This window comes from Lepus europaeus, chromosome 19 (assembly GCF_033115175.1).
Source record: "Lepus europaeus isolate LE1 chromosome 19, mLepTim1.pri, whole genome shotgun sequence".
Lineage (NCBI taxonomy): Eukaryota > Metazoa > Chordata > Mammalia > Lagomorpha > Leporidae > Lepus > Lepus europaeus.
Window position 1 is genome coordinate 53111985 of NC_084845.1, and position 20001 is coordinate 53131985.

The window sequence follows — 20001 nt, forward strand, 5'->3', positions numbered from 1 at the left end:
TAATATATACTAAACTGATCTTCTGTATATAAAGAGAATTGAAAATGAATCATGATGTGATTGGAAGGGGAGAGGGAGCGGGAAAGGGGAAGGTTGTGGGTGGGAGGGAAGTTTTGGGAGGGGGAAGCCACTGTAACCCATAAGCTGTACTTTGGAAATTTATATTCATTAAATAAAAGTTTAATTTAAAAAAATAATTAAATTATTAGTAAAATTTCTTAAAAGATTTATTAATTTACTGAAAGAGAGAGAGAGAGAAGAGACAGAGAGAGAGGAGCAAGATCTTGCATCTGTTGGCTCATTCCCAAATGGTCACAACAACCAGTGCTAGGCCAGGCCAAAGCCAGGAACCAAGAGCTTCACCCCGGTCTCCCATGTGGGTGTAGAGGCCCAAGCACTTGAGCCTCCGTCTGCTGCTTTCCCAGGCACATTAGGAGGAGCTGGATTGGAAATGGAGCAGCCAGGACACAAATTGGCACCCATGTGGGTTCCTGGCACTGCTTAACCCATTGCACCTCAGTACCAGCCCCTAGTACAAACTGTTAGTATGAAGAACAAAGTGAAATGTAAGCATATTATTTTAAGAGTCTTATACATGAAATCGAATAGTATTATTTGAATATATGAGATATCTTTTTAAAAAGTCATAGAAAACGTGCATTATGAAAAAATTTTGCATGAATTTTAAACAAATTTTGTACCAAAACTAATTTATCCACTTTTCCACAAATGTTTTGAAGTACTCTCCATAGACCATGATAAATTTATGTAGCATATTGTAAACCCTAAACAACCACTAAAAATATAAAAATTCTAGCTAATAAGCCAAGATGTGATACAATGGAATATTTAAAAACAAAAAAGGTGACATACATAGGCAAATACAGGAACATAAAACAAATGAGGCAGTAGAAAAGAAATTGCAATATGATAGACTTGAACTCAAACACACTAGTAATTATATTAAATTTAATGGAGTGACCATATCAATTAAATTCTCAGGATAAAAGCCTCAAACTAGGGGTAGATGTTTTGGCATAGCAGTTAAAATGCCACCTGGGACACTTGCATCCCATGTCAGAGTGCCTGTGTTTAGGACCTGGCTCTGCTCCCAATTCCAGCTTTCTGCCGGTGTGAACCCTGGGAGGCAACCAGTGGTGGCTCGAGTAGTCGGTTCCCTGCGACACACATGAGAGACTCAGACTGAGTGCCTAGATCCGAACTTTGGCCTGGCCCAGCTCCAGCTGTTAAGGGCATTTGGAGAGGGTACCAGCAGATGGGAAATTTCTCTAAATAAATAAAAATTAAAATACAATTGTAAATATTTAAACTATTAATTTTTTAAATAACATTAGAAAACACTTTTTAAATGTATTTTATTTATCTGAAAGGCAGAAAGTCAGAGGGAGGGAGGGAGAACGAGAGAGAAAGATTGAGATTGAGATTGGTCTTCCATCTACTGGTTCACTCCCTAAATGCCCACAACAGCCAGGGCTGGGCCAGGGTAAAGCTAGGAGCCTGGAACTCAATCTGGGTCTCCCATATGGGTGGCAGGGACCTAATTACTTGAGCCACCATCTGATGACTCCCAGGGTGCACATTAATAGGAAGCTCGAATTAAAAGGTGAGCCAGTACTCTAACCTGGCACTCTAATGTGGGTGCAGGCATCTGTCCCAAGCAGTATATTAACTGCTGCAGTAGACACCCTTCCCAGAAAAATTATTTTATACTCCAACCTCTACTGTTAAAAAGTATCTGGAAGGCAGCACTGTGGAATAATAGGTAAAGCCACTGCCTTCAATGTCGGCATCCCACATGGGTACCCATTTGTGCCCCAGCTGTTCCAATTCCAATCCAGCTCCCTGCTAGTGGCCTGGGGAAAGCAGTGCAAGATGTCCAAAGTGCTTGAACCCATGCACCCACATGGAAGACCCAGGTGAAGCTCTTGGCTCCTGACTTCAGCCCTCTCAGTCCCGGAAGTTGCAGCCACCTGGGGAGTAAATCAGCGGATGGAAGAGCTCTCTCCATCTGTGTCTCTAATGCTGACTTTCAAAATAAATAAATAAATAAATAAATCTTAACTGAAAAAAGTAATAGAAAAAAGCTCTATTTTTTTTTTTAAACAAAAAAGCCAACCTCATTGTTTCTTTTTTCAAGGTGTTCTAGTTTATGTAGAATTTCCTTTGCTCTCTTCCAGTAGGGTTCAAGATTCTTCTCTTTCACATCTGGTTTCTTTAATTGTTCTGCTTCACTTTCATCAAAAGAATAGTCTCCTAAACTTAGAGATAATCTCTCAGCTTTGTAATGTGGGAAAAAAGGTGAGTTTATCCATTACCATAAATGTTATTTTAACACTTTAAATACTCTACCCTAACTAACCCTTCTCTAAATTTTGTCCTTCTAAACTACCTTACCTGCTTAACTAGTACTGAAAATACGTGGGAAGAGTGCTTGGCAGAGCCCCAGGACCCAATCATTCCTAACTTAGGCTTTACTCTCAGAACAAAAGAATAACATGAAGGTGTTATGCCAAGTACATAAACACCTTCAGTTACATGGACACTACTTTTAGAGGAGTTACTTTTTTTAAACAGTGTTCATAAAATAGTTCCTTCTTATAATCTTTTATATCTTTTTTTCTATATTATGCTGCAATTTTTCTTTCTTTTTCTTTTTTCTTTTTTTTTTTTTTTTTGACAGGAAGAGTGGACAGTGAGAGAGAGAGAGACAGAGAGAAAGGTCTTCCTTTGCCGTTGGTTCACCCTCCAATGGCTGCCGTGGCTGGCGCACTGCGCTGATCCAAAGGCAGGAGCCAGGTGCTTCTCCTGGTCTCCCATGCGGGTGCAGGGCCCAAGGACTTGGACCATCCTCCACTGCACTCCCAGACCACAGCAGAGAGCTGGCCTGGAAGAGGGGCAACCGGGACAGAATCTGGCGCCCCGACCGGGACTTGAACCCGGTGTGCCAGTGCCACAAGCGGAGGATTAGCCTATTGAGCCATGGCGCCGGCCAACTGCAATTTTTCTTTTACAAAGACCAAAACCTTTACCACAGCCACTGTTCTCTATGCTCCAGCCACATTTGCCATCAGTTCTTCAACATACCAAGTTCCTTCTTACCACAGGGCCTTTGTGCCTCACTGTTGCTTATGCCGGAGACGCTGGCCCACAACAAATCCCTTCTCTCATCTAGTTAACTTTAGGCATTCAGATCTCAGCTCAAAAATCACTTTCTCAGGGCTGGCACTGTGGCGTAGCAGGTAAAGCCCCACCTGCAGTGCTGGCATCCAATATGGGTGCCCGTTTGAGTCCCAGCTGTGCCACTTCCAATCTAGCTCTCTGCTATGGCCTGGGAAAGCAGTAGAAGATGGCCCAAGTGTTTGGGATCCTGCACCCACGTGGGAGACTAGGAGGGGGCTCCTGGCTCCTGGCTTCGGATAGGCACAGCTCTGGCCATTGTGGCCATCTGGGGAGTGAACCAGCAGATGGAAGCCCCTCTCTCTCTCTCTCTCTCTCTCTCTCTCTCTCTCTGTGTAGCTCTGCCTTTCAAGTAAATAAATAAATAAAATATTTTTAAAAATTACAACAACACATGATCTTAAAGAGCATTCCATGACTATCTCTAGTTAAACTAAGCTCTGTGAATACACAGACTGTTTTTTCTCATCACTGTATTCCCAATGTCTAGGACAGTGCTTAGCACACAGAAGAAACTCAAATCTTTTTAAAATAAACAAATGAATTTATATTATAGTTTAATAATAAATTACCTCTGGTCCTCAAATTTAAGTTCTAAAATTTAAGTACAAACTAAATTTTCAAACATGGCATAAAACATGTGACTTATCTCTACTGCTTTTTTTTATATGCTCTCCTCCACAGGTTTGTATTACTGAAAATACCCTAGCTGTCATGTTCAAACTACACAAGGGCACTTCAAAAAGTTCACAGAGAGATGGAACTAAAAGATAAGTTTATCTTGGCGCAAAATATTTTTAAATCCATGCAAGGTTTTTAATAATATGCATTTTCCGTGCACTTTTTGAAGACCCTCATATGTTCTGCCTTTCAAATGTGGGAAGAATGTAGGAACTTAAAAGACTTGGCTCTTTAAGACAATATAAGTTCCCCTGTACAAACTTGGGTTGGTACTTTCTTAAAGTAACAGTAAACTTACTAAGTTTTTTGCAGTTATAAAGCACAAAAGTAGCAGCTCTGTTTAGTTCCTCATTTTGAGATTCATTTAAGGCTTGCATTATGAGTGGAAGCCCATTGTTTTTTAAAAGGTCATACTGATTTTCCTCTGGAAAAGATAAAAAATTAAAGTGGATGATATTTATCTTATCATAAATTATATGAATTAGGCCATAGTTCTTCCTTGTCATAATTATAAACACAGGTAAATTTTTTAAATAAAGAAAAACATAATTTTTAAAGTCTTTTCAATATAGAAAACCACTTGTGCAAAATACTTAAGTCTCAAAAATGATGATCTCTGAAATGCTGCCAAATAGTGTCATAATAGCAGACAGACTGCCCTTACTTGGTTTAAAAAAAGAGAAAGTCAATCCTAAATTGCACAGAGAGCAACAATAGAGAAACTGATATAGAGAACAGAAAATGAAGGAAGGAAAAGTACCTGGAAGAAGCAAGAAAACAAAGGGAGAGGAATAGAAAAGCAGAAGAAGTAAGGAGAGGAGGAGACTGGAAAGAGAGAGGAGAGAGGAAAGTGGAGGTGGCAAGAATGAGCAGGCTGGACAGAGGAAGAGTGGGAGGAAAGTAAAGAAGAACATGGAGCAGGGAGGAGAAAGAGAAAAAGAGGGGAGGGAGTACCAGGTAGAGGGAGAGCCTTTGAAAGTTTTTAGCAAGGGAGAAAAGAATCAGATGTGTACAGCAATGTGAAGTATGAACTGGAAAATGGACACAGAAGGAAGGACCCTAGGGAGGAAGCTCCTGCAATAGTATTGGTGAAAAATATTGAGGGGTAGAGGGCCAAAACTGAGAACTGGGGAGAAAGGAATAAGCAGGGGTAAACAGAAGCAGAGCCACAGATCTCAGTGACTGAATAAAATGTGTGGAAAAGGATGAGGAGAAGATGATTGCTTTGGGGCCTAAATGACTGGGGCCGTGTGGTGGGGGGCAAATGTATATTTATACTCCACTGTCTTAATAAGCGCAGCAAATAAATCCAATGCTTATTTACCACAATCCTCTGTGCAATAACCAAGAGTAAGTATGATGCTAAATTTTTCTTCTGAATCCAGACTTTCATGAAGCAGTAATGCCAGAAGTTTCGAAACAATGTGGTACTTGGATAGTACTATCCCAAAAGTAGCTATTAGTATAAAATAGAGGGAAAAAGAGAGTAAGTACAAATTTAAAGCATAAATATACATTTACTCTATTTTTAAGTCTATCCAAGGAGCTTATATATCTATATAATATCTAATATACATGTATCACATAACATCTAATATACATGTGTGACTACAAAAGCAATTGTAATAAGTTGATGGCTTATTACAGTAACCTCATTAATCCCTCTTAATTATTCTGCATAATTTTGTGAATATGAAATACTACTACCTTTCTACCTTTCTAAAAGTTGAATGTGGTTACACTACCCTCCTTATGTTCCTTTTCTTGCCTAGATTTTACAGTAAATGCTTTCCTATATGATCAGTATCTGCCTAACACTAAAATATATTAACTGACCAAGGACCTACTAATGTTAATGATGCAATAAAACATATCTGAATCTATGCTATGTGACAAAACTCAAGAAGTCCATCATTTTAAGCTAAACTTCTCCAAAGTTCACCCAGAGTCCAAGATTGAAGTCAACAATAAAGTTGTAAATTCCTCAAGGGACAATATCTTAATCATTTTTGTATTTCTAGAGCTTAGCACATAGCAAGTCTTCTTTAACTGTTTTTCAAAAATCATCTGCTTTTGCTCCAATTATTTTTATGAATACCAATAGAGTTTCGTATTCCAGAGATTTATAGATTATCATTCCTCAGCATTTGTACGTGTGAGAAGCAGTCACGGGTTCAAGTATGGTTCTGCTGCTCATTTATTATAGTGCACTGGGTAATTCAGACCCTTACTTACCAGAAAGAGGCATACTTTAATTCTTTAAATAATTCTTTAAAATCTATAAATTAGATTTTCCACTTACGCTCTTAAAATATCTCTTGATTCAAATCCAAAATTTTTCCTTTAATGCTGCTCTTTAAATAACATAAAGGTTTTGAAATTATGTTAAAAATCTTATTTTGATTCTATCATCTGACTTCTAAAGTCGGAAGAGTTAGATTTGAGTGCTTAAGGAAGTCATGATCTCCACGGAAATAAAAAGAGTCAAGCTATGTAACTTCTAAAATTCCTTCCCATTTATGAGAAACTAGAAGTCTAATTCATGTTAGTGTTCAATCTACCATTTCAAGGCCAGTGCTGTGGCACAAAAGGTTAAGCCTCCACTTGCAGTGCTGGCACCCCATATGGGTGCTGGTTCAAATCCGGGCTGCTTGGTTTCTGATCTAGTTCCCTACTAATGCTGGGAGAGCAGAGGAAGATGCCCAAGTACTTGGGCCTCTGAACCCACGTGGGCGACCTGGAAGAAGTTCCTAGCTTTGGCCTGGCCCAGCCCTGGCCACTGTAGCCATTTGGGAAGTGAAACAGAGGATGCAAGATCAATAAATCCATCTCCTTTCTCTTTTTCCTTCCTTCCGTTTCTTTCAAATAAATAAATAAATCTTTTTAAAAAATCTATTATTTCTTCATTCACCATAATTTTAAACAAAATTCAACTGTAGAAAAATTACTAAGCTTTTTCACTCACGATTGTCAGCAATACACGCATCCAGTGTTTTTGTCACCACCACTGCAAGGTTAGCACAGGAAGCAGTCTCATGTGAATCAGATTCCAGTCGCACAAGAACTTGAGACAATACATCCAGTCCACCCACAGATACAAAGTATTTCTGAACATATGCTTAAGGAATAAAGTAGAACTATTAATATCTCAAACAAGTATGTAATTCCATTGAACTAATTTGCACTAAATGTAATATTGACTTTTTTGAAATACTAAGAATCTCAAAATTAAAGAATTAAAAATCTAATCCCTATCTGTGTACATATATATATATATATATATATATCAGTAAGGTAATTTATTTTTGAAAGCACCTCCTTTCAACATACAACTATTTTTCATACCAATTTGTTCAGAGTATTAAAGACATATAATATCATTCATTCAAGTTGGTTTTCAGAGAAAGTAAAGGTATCATGGAAATAGATCCCAGGTTTTGGAATTCTAGATATATTCCTTTGCAAGTGAAACATGAGCATTTACTTTAAAAACCTGAACACATAGACATACATCAGCAATGTGTAAAATTTCTTCTGGTTGCTCCACATCCACACCAATATTTAACATTACCAGTTTTTTTATTTTTAGTTGCAGTAGTGGTTATGTAATGGTATTTCTGTGTGATTTTAGTTGGGATTTCTTTTTTAAAAAAAAATATTTATTTTATTTATTTGAAAGACAGAGTTACAGAGAGAGGTAGAGACAGAGAGAGGTCTTCCACCCACTAGTTCACTCCCCAGATGAGTGCAATGGCCGGAGCTGTGCCAATCCGAAGCCAGGAGCCAGGAGCTTCTTCCAGGTCTCCCACATGGGTGTAGGGGCCCAAGGACTTGGGCCATCACCTACTGCTATCCCAGGCCATAGCAGAGAGCTGGATCAGAAGAGGAGCAGCCAGGACTAGAACCAGCACCCATGTGGGATGCCGGCACTTCAGGCCAGGGCTTTCACCCGCAGTGCCATAGCGCTGGCCCCTTAGTTGGGATTCTATAACTGATGATCTTGACCATCTTTTCAAGTACTTATTTAACAGTCATATCTTCTTTGAAAGCATCTCTTCTCCACTTTTTAAAATCATTCAGTTGTTTTTGTTTTATTATTGACTTTTATAAGAGTTTTTAACATATTCTGAGTACAAGTTCTTTATCAGATGTATATTTCTCAAATATTTTCTCCTGGGGCTGACGTTGTGGCAAGGTAGGTAAAGCCGCCACCTGCAATACCAGCATCCCATATGGGTACTGGTTTGTGTTCCAGCTCCATTTCTGATCCAGCTCCCTGCTAATGGCCTGGGAAAAGCAGCAGAAGCTGGAACAAGTGCTTGGTCCCCTGCTAGCCATGTGGGAGACCTGGAAGAAGCTGCTGGCTCCTGGCTTTGCCCTAGCCTAGTCCCAGCAGTTGTGGTCATCTGAGGACTGAATCAACCAATGGAAAATCTCTATCTCTCCATCTCTAACTCTTTGAAATGAACAAATAAGTCTTTAAAAAAAATATTCCCAGTCTGTGGCTTACTTTGTGTGTATGTTTAATTATAAAAAGACAGAGACAAACAGAAAGTAAGGAGGTGAGGAGAGCAGAACTATCCACAAGTTCACTCCTCAAATGCCAGAAAAGTGGGTAGGAGAAGGGGCAGTACTTAAGCCACCACTTCTTCCCCTGGTCTACATTAGCAGGAGCTGGAGCAGGAAGCCAGAGGTGGGTATCAAACCCAGGCACTGCAACACGGGATGTGGTCATCCTAAGCAGCAAATTAACTGCTGCAACAAACATCTACCATTTTTTAAAGAGTGATTTTTAAGAGTGATTTCCTTACTGACGCCATGAACAGGAGTGTCAAATTGTTAAGTCAGCAACAGGAGTCACTGTGTACTTACACCCCATGTGGGATCTGTCCCTAATGTGTCATCTAAAGCCAAGTGAAGCTATGACTGGTACTGAAACAGTATTTTTATACTTTGCGTTTCTGTGTGGGCACAGACTGATGAGGTCTTTTCTAATTATATACTGAAGTGATCTTCTGTATATAAAGAGAATTGGAAATGAAAAAAAAAAACCAACCTGGTGTTAAAATGGAAATGGCATAGAAAATTAATTAATTTGAAAAAAAAATTATGTAGGATCTCTGTCTTTAATGTGCTGTACATTGCTATTTAATGCTATAATTAGTAATCCAATGGTAGTTTTTTCACTTGATGTTGCTATATGGGCAAAATGTTGAAATCTTTACCTAATATATACTAAACTGATCTTCTGTATACAAAGAGAATTGAAAATGAATCTTTACATGAATGGAAGGGGAAAGGGAGCGGGAAAGGGGAGGGTTGCGGGTGGGAGGGAAGCTATGGGAGGGGGGAAGCCATTGTAACCCATAAGCTATACTTTGGAAATTTATATTCATTAAATAAAAGTTTAATAAAAAAAAAGAGTGATTTCCTGGTTATGCTTTTTTATTTTTTTAAAATTTATTTGAAAGGCAGAGAAAGAGGACAGAGAGTTCCCATCCACTGGTTCATTCCTGAGATAACCACAACAGCCAAGTTTGGGCCAGGCCCAAATCAGAAACCAGAAACTCAATTCAGGTCTCCCATGTGTGTGGCAGGGATGCAAGTACTTGAGCCACCACCTGCTGCTCCTGGGGTGTGCGTTAGCAGGAAGCTGGGATCAGGAGCAGGGCAGGCACTCCACACAGGACTCGAGCATTCTATGTGTCGTCTTGATCACCAGACCAAATGCCTGCACCGTTCATCTTCTTAACAAAGATTTTAATTCTAATGAAATACAGTTTATCATTTCAGTAGCTCATGCTTCTTATATCCTAAAAATTCTTTATCTAGACCTAAGTTATGAGGATTTTCTCCTGTTTTTGTCTAAAAGTTTTCTATTTTTTCACTCTTATGTCTGACAATCATTCAAGTTGATTTGTATATACTGTGTGAAATAAGGGTTAAGATTCACATTTTGCATATAGATATCCACTTTTCGAAAAGACTATCTTTGGGGCTGCTGTTGAGATACAGGAGGTTAATGTGCTGCCTGTAATATCAGCATCCTACATTGGAGAGCTGGTTGGGAGCCCCAGCTACTCTGCTTCTGATTCAGCTTCCTAATGATGCACCTGGCAGGGCCACTCCTGTGAGATCTGGCTCTTAGCTTCGGCCTGGCCCAGACCTGACCAGCAGATGGAAGACATTCTCTTCCTCTCTTTCTCTTTCTCTTTTTATTTCCCTCTCTCCCTCTCTGTGTTGCTCTGCCTTTCAAATAAATACACAAAACCTTAAAAACAAATAATCTCCTTGGGACTGGTTTTACGGCATAGCAGGCTGAGTTACCACCGTGATGCTGACATTCCATGCTAGAGTACCAATTTGAGTCCTGATGGCTCTGCTTCCCATCCAGCTTCCTGTTAATGTGCCTGGGGAGGCAATGGAGGACGTCAAGTACTTGGGCCCTGATATCCTGATGAGATCCAGAGAAGAGATCCAGATGAAGTTTCTGGCTCTGGTCTGCCCCAGGACTGGATGTTCTGGATGTTCTAACTATTTGAGGAGTAGATTTGCTGATAGAAGATTTCTCTCTCTCTCTCTCTCTCTCTCTCTCTCTCTCTCTTTCTCTTTCTCTCCCTCTCTCTGCTGTTCTGCCTTCCAAATGAATAAATATTTAAAAATAATATCCATAATGATTTATACTTTGACTCTTTAAAAAATACTGTTATTTAATCAGCTGAAATTTTAGGCTTTTCTAGATGTTTTATTTTTATTCACTTCTAATTTAATTTAACTGTGGTCAAGAATATACTCCATGGATTTTTAGTTTTTCTATCCAGTTGCTCTATTATTCACAGATATTAAAAACTTATTCTGGGGGCTGGCGCTGTGGTGTAGCAGGTTAAGCCACTTGTTGCAGCACCAGCATCCCATATGGGTACCAGTTCAAGTCCCAGCTGCTCAACTTCTGATCTAGCTCCTCTCTGCTAATGCACCTGGGAAAGCAGCAGATGATGGCCCAAGTGCTTGGGCCCCTGCACCCATGTGAGAGACCCAGAAGAAGTTCCTTTGGCCTGGCCCATTGCAGCCGTTTGATAAATAAACCAGCAGATGGAAGACCTCGCTTTCTCTCCCTTTCTGTAACTCTATCTTTCAAATAAATGTCTTTAAAAAAAAAAAAAACCTTTTCCTGCCATCACCATCTTCCTAAAATACTCTTCATATCTATTTTTAACATTTTCTCATTTAAAAGAATCTAAATGCATCCAATATGACTCAAATCACTATAATATACTAATTCAATTAAATAGTGAATTAAATTACTTGAAGTATGTTTCTTCAAATATGACCTAGAGAATAATGAATACTTAACTGTTATTTGCAAGAGTGAGTCCAATGAATGCACAAATAGGGCGAATTATCTCAGGTTTCATGCAGTTTATTAGCCAATCATTAGCATGTGAAAACAGTGAACAGCAAAACCTTTGATTCTCATCTGAAAAGAGACCAAGACAATCATGTATGACATATGGAGTATATCAGTTTTAGTAACTGTTTTTAATCTTTATTTTTATATTGAAATGTTTGAAATGATTACCATTTTGAGGATTGTTAACACAGACACACAGAGTACTACACACTGAAGCCCACAACTGGTAATTCTGGAAAATATTTTCATCTGACAAATCCAACTCATATTTTGAAAGAATTTTCCTATTGAGATAAAAAGAAAAGGAAAAAAATTAACACAAATGTGTTGAGCTCTTAAGTAGTGAATAATTAACAAGAAATTTGTATTTACTTACTTGAACAATTGTGACAGAACAGTAATACAATCTGTTTCTCTCACGAGAGTTTGTCCAGGTCCTCAAAAAGAAAAGCCATATATTACATAGATATGACTTTAGAAATAATTTCACGGAAATGAAACTTTTATATATTTTTAAAGTTAAATTTTATTACAATAGAAAAAAATTTGTGATCAAGATTATTATGGAAAATATACTACTTATGCTCAGAGTCTGACAGCACTCAAATTTCCTCCAAAACTTATAAAACCTTTACTTTGCATCATAGTTCTATGTTATGATACCAAAATAGTTTCCAAAATAGAAAAAAAAATAAATTTGATCCTTCCTAGTTTTTCAAAATAGAAAAAAAAATTCTGGACACATATTAAATGAATATAAAAGTTCTCACAATTTGAAGAAATAAAGCAATGTAAAAAAAAATAACAAAAAATAACCTTAACCTGCACAATAGATATACAGAAAGACTCTACACTATCTTTGCAACTTTTCTGTAAACCTAAAATTATTCCAAAATAAAGACCACTGCTGGTTAATACATTAAACACTGAAAGTAAATGGTCAATTCACCAGAAAATCTACCAAATGATTTGCTTGCCTCTCTTTTTCCCTTTAAAGTTGTTACTTTTCATTCATTCGTTCAAAAGGCAAAGAGAAAGAGAGATGGATTTTCCATCTGTTGGGTGCAAATGCCTGCAATAGCTGGGGCTGGGCCAGGCCAAAGCCAGGAGCTGGGAACTCAATACGATCTCCCACATAGGTGGCAGGGGCCACCTACATACTTGGGCCATCAGTTCCTGCTTCACAGGGTGTGCATTAGCAGGAAGCTGGAATCAGAAGTGGAGCTGGGTCTCAAACCCGGGCATTCTGATGTGGGATGCAGGCGTCCCAAGCAGTGTCTTAACCATTGCACCAAATGCCCACTCACAAAGGTGTTTTTTTTTTTTTTAAGAAAGCTCATCTTGGGGTATTTTTTAAAAAGACTTTATTTTTATTTATTTGAGAGGCAGAGTTACAGGCAGAGAGAGGGAACGATAGAGAAAGATCTTCCATCCACTGCTTCACTCCCCAAATGGTCGTAACATTTGGAGCTAGGCTGATCTGAAGCCAGGAGCTTCATCCAGGTCTCCCAGATGGGTGCAGGGGCCCAAGCACTTGGGCCACCTTCTACTGCTTCCCCAGGCCATTAGCAGGGATCTGGATCAAAAGAGGAGCAGCTGGGACACAAACCGTTATCCATAAGGGATGCCGGTGCTGCAGGCGGAGGCTTAGCCTGCTATGCCACAGCACTGGCCATTACTTTTTAACATTTGTTAATCACTGTAGTACAAATCACTTTTAAAATTAACAAATATCAAATGATTAAAATGTTATTAATTTCCTTTTCTTTAAAGATAGTATTTCTTGGATGAGATTAAAAAGAAGACACTATGGCCCGGCAGTTGGCATAGCAGTTAAGTTCACATCTCATATCAAAGTACCTGGGTTCAAGTCCCACCACTGCTCCCGATTGCAGTTTCTTGCTAATGTACACTCTAGGAGGCAATAGGTAATGGCTCAAGTAATTGAGTTCCTATCACCCACGTTGCAGACCTGGATTGAGTTCCATGCTCCCAGCTTTGGCCTGACCCAGCCCTGGTTGTGGTTATTTTGGGAGTGAACCAATAGATGGAAACTCTCTGTGTGTCTCTCTGCAACTTAAATATTTTTAAAACAAGACATTTATATAAGAATTAGAATTTTGGGGCCAGCACTGTGGCATAACGGGTAATGCCTCTGCCTGTTGGTTCATATCCTGGCTGCTCCATTTCCGATCCAGCTCTCTGCTAGAGCCTGGGAAAGCAGTACAAGATGGCCCAAGTCCTTTGGTCCCTGCACCCGCATGGGAGACCCAGAGGAGACTCCTGGCTCCTGGCTTCAGATCGGCGCAGCTCTGGCCATTGCAGCCAATTGAGGAGTGAACCAGTGGATGGAAGACCTCTCTCTCTCTCTCTCTCTCTCCCTCTCTCTGCCTCTCCTTCTCTCTGTGTAACTCTGCCTTTCAAATAAATAAATATATAATCAAAAAAAGGACTAGAATTTTAAAACTCATAACTACTTCAGTTTATTTATTAGTTTATTTAATGTAGGCCACTCAGATTATATCCTCTCCCTGTTACTATCCCAAAGGAAGAGAAGAACCACTGTCTATGGCAAATGGCAGTTAAAGCAAAGCAACTCCAACTAGCTTCAGGCTCAGGAGAGAACACTGTGCCTCCTGGTGGGTTCTGGTGTTCTGTATCCTCAGGTAAATCTCTTTTAAGGAATTATGAAAAATGATCACAGGGGTCGGCATTGTGGTTTAATAGGTTAAGTCGACACCTGTGACACCAACATCCCATATGTGTGCTGGTTCAAGTCCCTGCTGCTCTACTTCTGATCCAGTTCCCTGCTAATGTGCTTGGGAAAGCAGCAGAGGATGGCCCAAGTCCTTGGGCCCTGCACCCACATGGGAGGCCCAGAGGAAGCTTTTGGCTCCTGGCTCTCAGTCTGGCTCAGCCATGGCCATTAACGCTATTTGGGGAGTGAACCAGCAGATAGAAGTTCTCTCTCACTCTCTCTCTCTCTCTCTTTCTAACTCTGCTTTTCAAATAAATAAAATAAATCTTTTTTAAAAATCCCAGAAAGTATATCCTTAGAATTTATTATTTAAAACATTTTGTTGGGGGCCAATGTTATGGCATAGCAGGTAAAGCTGCTGCCTGCAGTGCCAGCCTCCCATATGGGCACCGGTTCGAGACCTGGCTGCTTCTCTTCCGATCAGGCTCTCTGCTATGGCTTGGGAAAGCAGCAGAGGATGCCCAGGTCACTGGGCCCTTGCACCCATGTGGGAGACCTGGAAGAAGTTCCTGGCTCCTGGCTTGGATCGGCGCAGCTCTGGCTGCTGCGGCTAATTGGGGAATGAACCAGTAGATGGAAGAACTCTCTCTCTCTCTCTCTGCCTCTCCTTCTCTCTGTGTAACTCTTTCAAATAAATAAATAAACATTTAAAAATAAATAAAAAATATTTTTTAAAATTTCATGAGAATTTACTTACTATTGTTTGAAACCAGAACCAAAATAACATAGACAGACATTCTTTTCAAATTTGTGCTTGAATCATTATTAGATAAGAACCAAGTTAAGTCTTCAAACAATTCTGAAGTACACAAAGTCTGCTGACAGTAAACTGAAATACAAAATATAATTTTAGTTTCACTATATTAACACAAACAAGTTCTAAAATATGTAAAGTTGCTAATATGTTTCTTAACCAGATCTTATTTAATTAACATTTATTAGTTATATAATAAAATCTCTGACAAACTGATATATGCTTAACTCAATCAGTAGACAAAAGAAAAAGTATCTTAATGAAAAGTACTTCATCTAGGCTCCAAAACACATTGAAATCTCCCAGAATTTCCAATAAAAAATAAATATGACAAAAAGTTTCAAGAGGATAAGTAACCAAACATAGCAAATAGGGGCCAGTGTTATGGCATAGCGGTTAAGACATCATGTGTACACCAGCATCCCATATGGGCGCCAGTTTGAGTCCCAGCCACCCTAATTCTGATCCAGCTTCCTGTTAATGCACTGGGAAAACAGAGGAGGATGACCCAAGTGCTTGAGCCCCTGAACACTTGTGGGAGACCCAAAAGACGCTCCTGGCTTCAGCCTGGCCCAGCCTCGGCTACTGTGGCTACTTGGGTAGTAAACAGTAGATGGAAGATCTCTCTCTTTCTCTGTCTCTCCCTATCTCTCTGCAACTTTGTCTTTCAAATGAATAAATAAATCTTAAAAAAATAGCAAGTAAAAGTTGGAGAAAACTCATAATCTGCTATAAAAAACAAAGGGACAAATATGAAATTTGTGATTTTTTTAGACTTTTCCAGAAATAAAAATATTTGCAAATGATACTCACCTGTCAAAAAATAAAAATGATATTCACCTGACCGCAGTTATTTTTTGTAATAATCTTGAGAAAAGCAGAATTTTACAACAATCATTTGAAGACAGTGATATAATCAGCACATATCCCTGCCTAGGACTAGCCATCAGCCCCTGTCTCATGGCAAAGACCATTTTATTTATCCCAGCATCCCGAAGACTAGCACAGAGCTTGGTTCTGAGTAGGTGATGAAGAAATACTTAGTGAACAAAAGTTTAGGAATATAAAGTTGGTTTGACAAACCAGTGGTTTAGATTCAATCTCATTTCAGGTACTCTACAGAAAAATATTGTTGCCAACATGAATTTCTGTACTCAAAGCATATTAACCCACATACAAGAAGGTTTGAAGTAATCTTCATTATTTGAATAAAGTACCTGGATAAAACTATTCAAACAAGCAAAACAAATGAATTTAATTATAAAATTATTTCTTATTAGTTTAATTAAGTATAACACAGCGGGCCTGAGTTGTGGTATAGTAGGTAAAGCTATCGCCTGAGATGTTGGCATCCCTTATTGCTGCTAGTTCAAGTCCCAACTGTTCCACTTCTGATCCAGCTCCCTGTTTCTTAATGGCCTGGGAAAAGCAGTGGAAGATGGCCCAAGTGCCTGTGCCCCTGTCACCCATGTGGGAAACTCTGAAGAAGCTCCTAGATCCTGGCTCCATTGCAGCCATCTGGGGAGTGAAGCAACAGATGGAAGATCTCTCTGTCTCTCCCTCTCTCTCTCTGTAGCTCTTTCAAATAAATAAATAAATATTTTTGTAAAAGTTAAGTATAACACAATGCTTGAAGTATAATGAAATAAAGTTTAAAATATTTTACCATTTTTTTCAGCAATAGCTCCTAATGTATATAAGGCTGCTGCTTTTACTGTACTATGTTCACTTGACTTTGCAAGATTTTTCACAAACACCAAACCACCAATTTCCCGAAAATAAACACCTGCGTTACCTGTAGGGGGTGCAAACAAAACAAAATAGAAACCATGTTTAGATATTCTTTAAAGGATTATTCTTTAAAGGATTAAACAAAATGCATGAACAAAGCAACATAATATGTATAGTAACCAAGTGGAAGTTTAAAAAGTACGCATACATATCACAGTACAAAAGAATCAGAATCACAGATAAAAATTCACGATTGTATCTTACTGTTTTGTTGACAAATTGAATGAATAGAGACCAAGGCTTCCTTTTGTGAAACAGGATTGTCCATTTGATGCTTTATACACTCCAATAATAAATTCAGGTCAGTCTTCATTTCTAAAGGACAAAAATTCTGTTACTTTTTTTTTTTTTTTTTGACAGGCAGAGTGGACAGTGAGAGAGAGACAGAGAGAAAGGTCTTCCTTTTGCCGTTGGTTCACCCTCCAATAGCCGCCGCGGTAGGCGCACTGCGGCCGGCGCACCGCGCTGATCTGATGGCAGGAGCCAGGTGCTTCTCCTGGTCTCCCATGGGGTGCAGGGCCCAAGCACTTGGGCCATCCTCCACTGCACTCCCTGGCCACAGCAGAGAGCTGGCCTGGAAGAGGGGCAACCGGGACAGGATCGGTGCCCCGACCGGGACTAGAACCCGGTGTGCCGGCGCCGCAAGGCGGAGGATTAGCCTAGTGAGCCGCGGCGCCGGCCAAAAATTCTGTTACTTTAAGCAAAAGTTTTCTTTCAAAAATTAACCAATTTTATTTTCTGATTATAAATTTTTAGAATGTTCAACAATGAGCATTATTATTTTATAATCTAACAAATTATAAACATGTATAAAAAGATGTTCTTTAAATAATGTAAAACTTCTTAGAATTTTTTGGTTTAGCATGTAAAGCTTCAGCCTGTAATGGCAGCATCCCATATGCATGCCAGTTCAAAAACCAGCTGCTCCACTTCCAATCCAGCTCCCTGTTAATGCACATGGAAAAGCAGTGGAAAATGTCTCAAGTGCTTGGACTCCTGAACCCATGTGGGAGACAAGAAGACGCTCCTGGCTTCAGTCTGGTCTAGCCCTGGCTGTTGACACTATTTGCAGAATGCATCAGAAGATGGAAGAAAGAGGGAGAGACAGATCTTTCATCTGCAGGTCCGTTCCCCAAATGGTGTCAACAGCCACAGCTGGGCCAGACTGAAGCCAAGAGCCAAGAACCTCTTCTGGGTCTCCCATGTGTGTGTAGGGGTCCAAATATTTGGGTCATCTTCCTCTGCTTTCCCAGGCCCATTAGCAGGGAGCAGCTGGGACTCAAACCAGTGGCCATATGGGATGCCAGCATCATAGGTGGCAGCTTTACCTGCTATGCCACAAAACTGGCCCCTAAAATCTACCTTTTAAAAATATATGTAATATATAGGAATAGAAGATCCAAATATTCTCTTTAAGTGAAGCTACAGTGGCTTAAATAACTGCCATTTAGAAATAAATGAAATGAAAATGAAAATAATAAGACATAACAGAATTTGTGAGATGCTACTAAAGTAGTATTTAGGAGAAAATTTATAGCACTAAATATCTATATTAGAAAAGAAAACAGTCTTAAATCAATGACCTCAGCTTCCATCTTAAGAAACTAAAAAGTAGGGGCCGGCGCTGAGGCACAGTGGGTAAAGCAGCTGCTGCCTGCAGCACCTGTATCCCATATGAGTACCAGCTTGAGTACCGGCTGCTCCACTTCCAATCCAGCTCCCTGCTAATGTGCCTGGGAAAGAAGTAGAAGATGGCCCAAGTGTTTAGGCCCCGTACCCACATGAGAGACCTGGAAGAACCTCCTGGCTCCTGGTTTTGGCCTGGCCCAGCCCTGGCTATTGAAGCTTTTTGGGGAGTGAACTACTGGATAGAAGATCTCTCTCTCTTTCTCTAACTCTGCCTTTCAAATTAGTCTTTTTTAGAAAAACTAGAGAGCAAATTAAACTCTAAGTAGAGGAAAGGAAATTACAAACATCAAAGCTAAAATTAGTGAAACAGAAAACAGAAAAATAGAGCAGGTGCTTTGAGAAGATCACTAAAATTGATAAACCTCTATTCAGACAGATTAGGAAAAAAGATTCAGTTTACCAACATCAGAATCAAGAAAGATAGCAGTGCCCCAGAATCCACATATATTCAAAAATAATAATGAATATTACATACAACTACATACTTATAAATTCAATGACTTAGGTAAATTGGACAAATTGTTTAAAAGATACAAAGCTTCAAAACTCATCCAGAAGAAACAGAAAATCTGAATAGTACTATATCTACAAAAGAAGTTACCATACTTCAGAACTTTTCCACAGAGAAAACTTCAGGTTCAGACAGTTTCATTTGTAAATTCTAACAAACATATAAGGGGGAAAAAAATACCAATTCTACACAAACTTTTCCAGAAGTTTAACAGTAGGGCTACTTCTCAACTTATCCTATCACGTTGGCATTACCTGATACTAAAACCGAAGCCACTAGAAAGAAAACTATAGACCTATCCCTCATAGATAAATGCAAAAAGTCTAAACAATTTTAACAAATTAAATATACATTATATTAAAGTAATAGTACATCACAACCAAGTGGTTTTACCCCCTCAGGCCAGGGTTGATTTTAAAAAAAAAATCAATGTAACAAAATCAAATTAAAAAGTAAACCCTTTGGGTCACCTCAACAAGTACAGAAGCAGCATTTGATAAAATCTGACATCCATCTTTAATTCAGAAAAATAACTCAGCAAGCTTAGAATAGAAAGGAATGTCCTCAACCTGACAAAGTGTATCTACAAAAACAAATAAAAAGTTCTACAGCAAACATCATACCTAAAGGTAAAGACTAAAAATTTTCACTCCAAGATCAGAAAGAAGACAGATACCTGCTCTCACCACTCCTATTTAACATCATGCTGGAGTCTCTCACCAGTGCCATCAGAAGAGAAAAAGATAAAAGACATCCAAATTGAAAAGGAAGTATTAAAATCACCTGAGTTCACATACTACATGATCTTGCATGTAGGTAATTTGATTGATTTAACAAAAAGCCTACTAAAACTAGTAAGTGGACTGTCAATTTTTAGGATATCCATTTATTATGCAAAAAAATCTATTGTACTTCTATATACCAGCAACAAACAAATGGAAATTGATATTTAAAAGCTGGTATCATACAATAGTTTGAAAATATAAAATACTTAGGGATACATCAAACAAAAAAATATTAAAGACATATACACTGAAAACTAAAAAATACTAAGAAAAATTAAAGACCAAAATAAATGGTGTATTACACTTTGTTCATGAGTTAGAAGACTAAATATTATTGTCAGTTCTCCCCAAATTGGTCTGCATATTAAACACAATTCCAACAAGCTTTTGTTCTTATTTTTTCCTTTTTACATTTTTATTTAT

At 38.8% G+C, this 20001-nt stretch overlaps 1 protein-coding gene and 1 pseudogene across 1 annotated transcript in view; both read right to left on the reverse strand.

Annotated features, from left to right (window-relative positions):
• TERB1 (telomere repeat binding bouquet formation protein 1) overlaps positions 1-20001 on the reverse strand; it is a 45112-nt gene that overhangs the window by 23269 nt on the left and 1842 nt on the right. Inside the window, 10 exon segments of the mRNA XM_062176024.1 lie at positions 2138-2298; positions 4178-4303; positions 5204-5335; positions 6845-6997; positions 11234-11356; positions 11459-11574; positions 11667-11727; positions 14746-14877; positions 16469-16597; positions 16798-16908. Of these exon segments, the coding sequence (XP_062032008.1) occupies positions 2138-2298; positions 4178-4303; positions 5204-5335; positions 6845-6997; positions 11234-11356; positions 11459-11574; positions 11667-11727; positions 14746-14877; positions 16469-16597; positions 16798-16908 (1244 nt within the window).
• On the reverse strand, positions 13799-13994 carry LOC133748931 (small nucleolar RNA U3; annotated as a pseudogene).